Genomic DNA, 9,636 nt, shown 5'->3' on the forward strand with positions numbered 1-9,636 from the left:
CAGTAGTTCTGGAGTCAAAATCACACTCAACCGATCACAGCAGTTCTTGAATCAACAGTACACAATTGCGATCGAAATCTAAGATTGATTACAATAAACATAATATAAATTAATATAAAAATGAGTGTACACACGCCATGCAGGATGTCAGAATTACGTGATTACTTGAAAAATAACTGATGAACCATTTTTTTTAACTGGTTCACTGAAACGAACTGTCCAAAAGAATCGTTCAGTTTGCAGTATATTGGATTTCCCCTCATGGTGTGTTTCATTTCTGAATAAATCAGCGTTTTGAAAGAATCAGTTGAGTGAATGATTCAGTGACTCACTCATAAAGGCAGTCATTTTTAGTCATGTTTAGTTCCTAAATGAATGGGGGTTATGGGCAACAAACGTCCTTATTCTGTAAAACCGGTTGCATCGCTTCCGGTCTGGTCTTTTACATTTACATTTAATCATTTAGCAGACGTTTTTATCCAAAGCGACTTACAAATGAGGAGAACAATAGAAGCAACAGTATACAAGTGCTGTAACAAGTTACAAGTGTAACAAGACTTAATATTTAAGTCTCTTTTGTATGTGCTTTGTTAAATATAGAGCCATTTTACTCAAGATACCTTCAAAGGAGCAAGCAAAGATGTGCATAGCCGAATATGCTGATTGATATCTACAAGTTTTTATTTTATTTTATTCTCCTTCTCACTAAAATGTTGATATTTAAATAGAATAAAACACCAACAGTAAAAAGAACTAGGTTTGCTGAATACCTTAAAAGTCCATAGATATCTACTGTTTAACATTGTGTACACTTTGTATGGTTGGTGCTCAATAAGTCCATAGATATCGCCATCAGTTAGTCTGTGTGTGTGCAGACTGGTTTTCCTGTTTGTTAATGTGACATTCAGCATAAAGCCTGTGTTTTTGAATGAAGGAGGGATCTGACTCCGCGAATAAAACCACGAATTGAACCTACTGGTGTATCGATGTAACCTGCAGTAATAGTCACTGAAAAATGGCAGTGAAAAGTCCCTTTGCTGATGGATTGTATATAGAACTCTTGGAACGTCGCTCAGCCTATCAAATTCAAGGAATTAACAACTGTGTGGTATGAATTATTCTTGAAAAGTACATTATTGATGTCACAAATAAGAATTTTGTTTCTTTTCTTTTTTAATTCACAGGTGTCACACGACTTTGCAGTAAACTTCAACGAGGACAACCCAGAATGTGCAGGTATGATAGAGCATTCATTCCAATACTAGACCGTATATCTTAATTTATTTTGTCAATACAGATCCATTAACTTCCCAATGTGACCTTTGCCAACTGGGACTGAACAACTCAAAGCCTCAACATAACATTGGCAAAGTCAAACAGCCCTTCAGTAGTGTTGTCACCCCACACAAAGGAGATCAATATATACAAAGCTGACTTACAGAGCTACGCTATTGACAAAAGTGGACACATTAATGTTTAATGCTGCTATAAAATATACGGCCTGAGGGGAATGTCTGAAGGAGGGAGACCTGGATGATGTCATCATCACACCCTCCCCTTCCCCAATAATTAGTCTCTCTGGGCCTTGACAGCAGGCAAGAATGACTGTCAGCACAAAATGTTTTAAGGCCTGGTGAAATTATTGTAGCTGGTTGCATTAGATCAGAACTTCCTGTTCAGAGTTTTAGGACGTGGTTTAATATTGTAGGATAAGTATACATATTTTATTGCAATTTGTTAACAGTCTGCTTTTTATTTAACTGCCCTCCGCTGCAAAAGCAAGATTGTTTGTAGAACGTAATCTCTTGGTATGCTTGCATCATCACAACCTGTTTAAAGTTTGAAACTTGTCTCCTAAAACGGTGGTAGCTATCAGAAAGTAAAGATGAGAATATGATAACAGTGAGTGCTAGAAACACAGAAACAGATGGGACAGTAAAGTAATATAAATGATAATTCTGTTATTGTGAGAAAGCCCCTGCAGAGCGATCTCTGCATTCGCATGTAACCTAGCTCTCTTTGGGATGGTGTTACTGTGGAAGTCAGGTCAGAAGTTGCAAATTATTGGATTTTGTATTTAGTTTGCTTCCAGTTTGTTTGGTACTTGGCTTTTCCATCATCCCTATCTTCGGCCACGAGCAGGATAAATTGATCATCGCTCCAGTGTATTGGTGTCATTTAATTTCCCTTGCTATTTCTGTACCACCTCTATCAGCGCAGACACACCAGGGTGGCGCCCAGAATGAGCACAGACCACTCAGCTTTTGATCAACCAGCCAGGCCTGTCTCTTCTAGGAATAGAAAATGGCTCTCAGCCACACCAGGACACATGCCAGCCAATCTCCCCCGAGCAGAGAGCGCACCTTTACGCCCTGGTATTGTCTGGAAAATCTGGCATGACGGTAATGCGGTTCCAACAAACCCGAACGAGACACACAAAGCGCTTGGATAGCGTGAATGACATTGGTGTGCAATTCTAAAGAATTTTTACTTTCTAAATATTGACAACCTGTTGTTGACAAGCTGTGGCGAGGCGTCCCGAGAGCATGGCTGTTTGCTTTCTATGAAAGAGGACACTTTTCAGACTCATCCAAAGTCACTCCTTTGGCAAGCTTTTAAAACGTTTTGCTCGTCTGTAGACTTATAAGCAGTGGGGTGTAAACATCTCGCAGACAAAGGGTCAAGGTTTGATGGTTAGCATTACCCTGCTGTTTGAAATGATGACTAAACCATTCTGCTGCCATTCTAATTTTCCCCGTTATAATCTTTCAAAAGTAGCCTTGAATTCTGGCACTACTTTTTGTCAGAGGCATACAAGTCACACATTCAAGTTTAAATAATACAAAAAAATTTTATTAGATTATTATTTATTTTTTTACTCTATCATTCAAAAGTTTAGGGATGGTACAAAGTCCCTTATGCTCAACAAGGCTTCATTTATTTGATCAAAAATACAGTAAAAACAGTACTTTTGGGAAATATTATTATACTTTAAAATAAGTCTTTTCTATTTTAGTAGAAAATTGTTTCAATTATTCCAGTGATGGCGAATTACTCCAGTCTTCAGTGTCACGTGATCCTTCAGAAATCATTCTAATATGCTGATTTTGTGCTCAAGAAATGTTGATTTAACTGCGTAATATTTTTGTGGAAACCATGATAATTTTTTTTTTCAGGATTCTTTAAAGAATAGAAAATTCAAAAGAACAGCATTTATTATATATATTTTATTTTATTACATTATAAATGTCTTCACTGTCACTTTTGATCAATTTAATGCATCCTTGCTGAAATATTCATTTCTTTTAAAAAATTTGGACCCCAACTCTTAAACGGCAATATATATTATTTGAATTTCTATTGTATTTAACAAAAACATTAATCTTGTATAAAGCAAACCTTTTACTTTACATGTCTATATACTTTTTCATCTGTAACACCTTAATAATATAATTTAGCAGGAAAATTTTAAATTATTTCACAAAATAAAAAAAAAGTGCTGCCATGTTTCACACTTACATGCCTCTTTCAACCCGAGTATTATCTAGAATTCAGAGTTTTCCACTTGGTCGTTTATAAATATGACACAAGAATTCCCATGAGCAAGCATGTCGAGCACTTCTGGGGGTCCCGCGCTAGCCAAGCAACTGATTGAGATGAATGAGAATTGTAATGGATATTTCTTTCCCCCCTGGTAGACCTCCACGGCTGAAACACAGCAGAACTTTTACACATTCACACAAGCTACTGCCCTGAGGAGACTTTGTTGGCCAATGCAATTACTGTAGACTGTAATTAGAAATGGGGTAAAAAGGGAAAGAACTCATTTAGCTGATGACTGACAGTGCAATGTGTGTGTGTGGTTTTCCCTGAGCGATTGTGGGATGGTCCTAGGTGGAATTCCCAATGTGATATCACGTCGAACCACGTTTACAGCATTCTATTTCCGGAGGGTGGTGGAGTTTAATTCATTGTGCTAACAATACAGGCAGACACTATAGGCCACATGCACATCCCAGGGTGAGGCATTCTCACAGCAGCCGTGTGAACTGGCCTAATGTCATGTCACTGACGATGCATGCAAATTTAAAAGGTCTTATGACGAAAGGACGTCAGCAGTAGCTTAATTCAAGCCTTTTAATGTCTTAAGCATGACATATCCTTTAAAGAGACAGTGCAGTGTGTGTGTCAAAGTTGAGTCTATTAGGGTCCTGAGCATCTTTGATTTCTCTTTGAGGGGAAGCCACTGAAGCGATTACATCCATTGATCTCTGGTTTGAAAGTCCTCTCATCTTAATTCTGCTGCTGCACAGCATGGCATGCTTTCACCTTTGAGCCCCTGTTTGAGCGTCTTCAAGCTCACAGGTGTTAATTAAATGAAACAGCTGGAGGCGTGGAGAGGAAAGACAGGCTGACCTTAAGATTCATGCTCATCGAGTCAGTAAACAGCATTACTGCTTCATTGCCGAGATTTAGCCTTCACTGACATTCGTTCCAGTCCTTTAAATACTCGTTTACATTGCCCATGCAGAATATTTTTGATTGATCAAAAATCAGTTAGTATCATTGAAATACTGTTATATTTTGAATTAGTTTTTATTTTATATTTAAATTTTGTGTTTGTGTTTAATATGTCTGTCTGTATAGTTTTTTATTTACTTATTAGTTTTAGCTATTTTAGTACACAAGTTAAACTAAATGAAAATGAGAAATGTTGAAAGTGCTGAAAATGTTGAAACTAGCTGAAAGAAAAAATTAAATAAAATATAAAAAACTTAAATATTTTCTTTCAGCTAGTTTCAACATCTTTGTTGCCAGGTATAAAATAAACATTAACTGAAATAAAATAAAATAAAATAAAATATAAAAAACTTTTTAAAAAAAACATGGTTTTTATGGTTTTAGCTTTAGTTTCAGTTAGCTATAATAACCATGTCAAATATAAGATTTTTTTTAAATCATTATTATTTATCAGTGTTATTTTAGTATATATTATTATATTATATATATTATTATAGTTTTTGTTAATATTTGAATTAGACTTTATTTTTGCATTTTCATTTTAATTTGAGAAATTTTGTTGTTTTTTGTGGATTTTTTTTGTAATATATCAAGTTTTACTTTTAGTTATTTTAGTATTTCAACTTTAAATGTAAATGAGAAATGTAAATATAAGCTAAAATAATTAAATAAGTTTAGGTTATTTATATTTTTTTATTTTATTCCGGTTAATGTTTATTTTATTTAAAGTAAAGAAAATATGTTTTTAATGGTTTTGATGTTTTTTTCTTTTTTTTTAGTTTATTTTTAGTTAACAACAATAACCCTTGTATTTAGTTAGCAGTATGAAGGGTAACACTTAATTTGAATGTGTCCTTGTTACACGTTACATGTATTTACTATAGTAATAACCATAAATTGGGTATAATTACATAGAACTAACCCTAAACCAAACCCTAATCCTAACCATAACCATATAGTACAGTACATGTATTTAATTATTATTACTCAGTACTTAAATATGTAATTACACTGTAACACAGACACCTTCAAATAAAGTGTAACCCGTATGAAGTGACATCCAAAAAGCTCCAGACTTTCCTTCTTAAACGTTGCAGGTATCCAGGGTGTGGTAGAGGCCTACCAGAACTGCCTTCCTAAGATTCAGCTGTACGGTCCCACAAACATTGCCCCGATCATTCAGAAAGTGGCCAACTTTGCCTCTGAGGAAATGCACACCAAAGAGGCCATGGTGAGTGTGTTTCTATCCCATCTCTTTTCATCTCTAAAGTTCCTCTTGTTCTAACTTTCCTTTCTTGCCTTGATGCAGCAATACTTCATTCTGCTCATCCTGACGGACGGTGTGATCACAGATATGGCGGACACTAGAGAGGCGATCGTCCACGCTTCTCACCTGCCCATGTCTGTTATAATCGTAGGAGTTGGAAGTGCAGATTTCACTGACATGGAGATGCTGGACGGGGATGACGGAATCCTTCGTTCGCCTAAAGGGGAACCCGTGTTACGTGACATCGTACAGTTTGTGCCGTTCCGTAACTTCAAACATGTGAGTTTACATGGGGTTTATATCTAATCATTTAAATGACAGTAAAGTAGCCATTTATTAAATAGACTGTGTTCCAGCTGTGCTAAAATGTGTTTTGATATTGATATTTTCCACAATGAGGTGCAAAATAGGCCCTAATAAATGCAATAAAGCAATAAACAATTAAATGTATAAAAAAATAATAATAATTCAATTTAGACTAAATTAAACTCAGTCAGTGTGAGCTAACAATGGTTGCAATGCAGTCAACTTATGTAAAAATGTACAATATGGAATGGGAGTAATTACTTGTCTTCCCAAATGATGTTACTTTATGTATAGGGTGTCACAATTGTAAGATTTATTTTAACTGCAAATGATGACATGATTTTAGTTGTTGGATACAGTCGAGAAGGTCAGGAATGCCGAAATTCCCATTTTAAGGGGCCGATGCAGACCTTTAAGGCATTTAAAACCAGCCAAATACCAGATTCATTTTTTTTAGATAATTGTGTAACATCACAGCAAACTCATAAAAACGTCATTGTTGTACATCAAAATCTTTTTTTAGTAAAGTGTGCATTATTTGTGGAAAGTAAGTTTACTATTATTTTATTAATGAATACTTTAGCTTTTTTTATTTTTACCAATTTTTTGTGCTTTTGTAAGTTTTTTTATTTCAATTAATTTTTTTATAAATTAAAATTGTATTTCTGTTTTAATTTTCGTAATTTTCGTATTTGTTATTTTTATTATTTTTTAATTGATTTTATTTCGGTTTTCATTTAAGTTTTTCATTGAATATTTGTCATTTATTTCAGCTTTATTTCAATTAACGAAAATTATTTTTATTTAGTTAACAATAACAACACTGCATTTAGTAATATCGGCAAAGGTCCAGCGTGATGTCCTCGAGAGCTGATTGAATTTTAAGAGACACCCTCAACAGAATCAAGGTTGAAATCACTGGAATAGCAAATGTTTATCACGTCTATTTACTAGTTCTAAGTGCCTAATGTTTCACAGCTAAAGAGACCTTTTCATGCCCCACGCCTGAGCTCCCTTTACTTGGAGTTGGAAGTTAAAATGATTATACATGCAGCTGAACTGTAGATCATGCCCTTTAATCAGTGCATTGCTATGCAGAGGTCTTCATCCAGCATCTTTACAATGTCTGAAGTACCTCTAAGGAGAATCTTTACTGGTTAATTACTCCCTCCTTCCTCCTCGCTCTCGCTCTCATATTCCCACCCAGTCTCAGAGCAATCTAATAACCTTTAGCTTGATTGCTCCATTAATTACCACATCTACTGCCGGTCCCTGGTGGAAAACAAACCACAGAATGCAGAGCGTGGGTTAACGCTTGAGTGGGTTAACTTTTGAGTGGGTTAACTAGCACAAAACAAACCCCAACATTTTCACATGACATAGAGGGTTGTGTTTTTTTAATACAGAGCCGAAAGGTCTGAGGAACATTGTGGATTCTGCGATATAGATTTTTTTCTGAAAATTCTATTGTTTTTGGGGTCAGTAAGACTTTTTTGAAAGTAATTAATACTTTTTTTCATCAATAATTAAATTGATCAAAAGTGACAGTAAAGACATTTGTAATGTTGCAAAAAAACGCTGTTCTTTTACAATTTCTATCAAAGAATTTTTAGGCAAAACCAGTAATAAAAGTTTGAGAGGTGGCGCCCCGACAAATCTCGGGGGAATCACGACTTGCTTTTTCGAGTCGACGAAGAAAACGAAGAAAGCGCAGTTGGAAGAGTGCAGAGACGGCTCTGCGTGAGTGGTATTTACGACAGTAACGTTAAATACAAGTATTCCACAGCGACTCTAGGGGTCGCTGTTTGAGAAAAACAGAAACTGCATAGTGTGCCTTTAACTCTTTCGACCCCACAAACGGCTATCCATGTTTTCACTTATATGGTAGGGGGCGCTATTACGCATCTTCTGAAAGAGTACAGAATCTCCTGATCAAAACACAGGAGAAAAAGAAACAGAAACAAATGATAAATAACGTGATCATCAAACATTAAACACCAGATCAAAACCGCCAAGCGTTACTGAATGAAATATCGACCCAGGACGAGGTGGACTGTGAAGCTTTGGGAGTGTTGATGGACTCAGTTTACTCCATCTTTGTTTTGATCATCGTTCTGAAACCAATCCAGACGTGGTCTTTGAAAAATTTACGATTTTGTTCTCAGCTTTTTGTTCAAAAATGTGGCTTTTTTAATGAAACTTACCCATATTCAAGTGTTGATAAAAATAATAATATATGAAGCATTTTAATTTATTGCATTTTCAGATATTCATACAACAAAATATTCTGGAAGCCATTTGGTTCTTGTGAAAATGGTCAAAAGTGCTAAGCTGACAGTCTACTAATACTCTAATGACTGGTATTTGACATGTAGTTGCCAAGTTATACTGTAGTTAGTAGAATGTCTAAAGTGGACCATCAAAATAAAGCGTTACCTAATAATATTTTACAGTGTTACCGTTTTGCTGTAATTTTGCTCAAATGCTCCGTCTTTCAAAAACATTTCAAATCCCACACTTTTGAGTGTTAGTGTCTATAATATCAATATAAAACTTACTACAACAGTCAACATACAGAACACAGAATGAATGAATCTACACATTTGACATGGCATGTCTCTAAATGTGACAGAGTGTTCATACAAGCCAAAGTGACAGTTTATTGGGATCCTCTCGGGAGAAGTGCCAAGGCTTGTTTTCTCTCCAGACATATACTGTATTGATGGCCCCCGATAAACAACACCATCTTCTCAGCCGTGTCTCCTCTCCTGTCCTCCATCTAATTGGCCAACAGGGGTTGGAGGGGTTTGTCACGTCTCCTTTGACGTGGGCATCCTCTGATTTCCTCTCAGCTCCTCGAGGCGTCTTTGAGTCACTTTTGCTGAAGGTTCAGGATGTTTTTCATCAGTGTGCATGTGGGTTTCAGCAAGTACAGTATCTTCACACATCATTAGTGCAGGACCAGATGGCGAAATGGAAAAATGGCCCTGCAATTCTTTGTTTCTGTTCTTCTTCTCAGGCCTCTCCTGCTGCTTTGGCAAAAAGTGTCTTAGCCGAAGTCCCAAACCAGGTGGTTGACTATTACAACAGCAAGGGGATCAAGCCCAAGTGCCCCAGCGAGTATGAGTCTTCCAGGACGTTTGGTCACTGAAGCGCCATTACAAAAACTAGCACGTTTCTGTGAATTTGAAACCTAATCTGTTCTACTTTGTTCTGTTTGCATGCGTAGCCTGTGAGGCTTGCATAGGTGTTGCAATGCTACCGTTCCTATTATGTACATGTGTACATGTACAGACTTACAACTATGAAGAAAGCACAAACTCAAAAAGACCTACTGAATTAAGCATGATGACTGGGATTACAGTAGTTGAAGAAATACATGGATCGTCTGTTGTTTTCTTTTATATAAAGGTTTATTGAGATTTTGCTAAATTTCGTAATGTTCTTACATTGTAAAGCATTTTGGATCTTAGAGAATGAACAGCTATTTGAATTAGAATATCTGTGGACATTCAGGCTCTCTCTCTCTCTCTCTCTCTCTC

The 9,636-nt window shown here is 36.1% G+C and overlaps 1 protein-coding gene across 1 annotated transcript in view; it reads left to right on the top strand.

The window, feature by feature from the left end:
• The window catches only part of cpne4a (copine IVa), a gene marked incomplete at its 5' end in the record, with an annotated part of 48,554 nt that extends 39,185 nt beyond the window's left edge, over nucleotides 1–9,369 (top strand). The window contains 4 exons of the mRNA XM_081387753.1: nucleotides 1,185–1,236; nucleotides 5,619–5,752; nucleotides 5,831–6,067; nucleotides 9,114–9,369. Coding sequence (XP_081243879.1) covers nucleotides 1,185–1,236; nucleotides 5,619–5,752; nucleotides 5,831–6,067; nucleotides 9,114–9,245 — 555 coding nt within the window. The 3' untranslated portion in view covers nucleotides 9,246–9,369. The remainder of the gene's footprint in view (nucleotides 1–1,184; nucleotides 1,237–5,618; nucleotides 5,753–5,830; nucleotides 6,068–9,113) is intronic.
• Nucleotides 9,370–9,636: the final 267 nt, after the last annotated feature.

This window comes from Scardinius erythrophthalmus (genome assembly GCF_964197995.2).
Source record: "Scardinius erythrophthalmus genome assembly, chromosome: 16".
Classification (NCBI taxonomy): Eukaryota; Metazoa; Chordata; class Actinopteri; order Cypriniformes; family Leuciscidae; genus Scardinius; species Scardinius erythrophthalmus.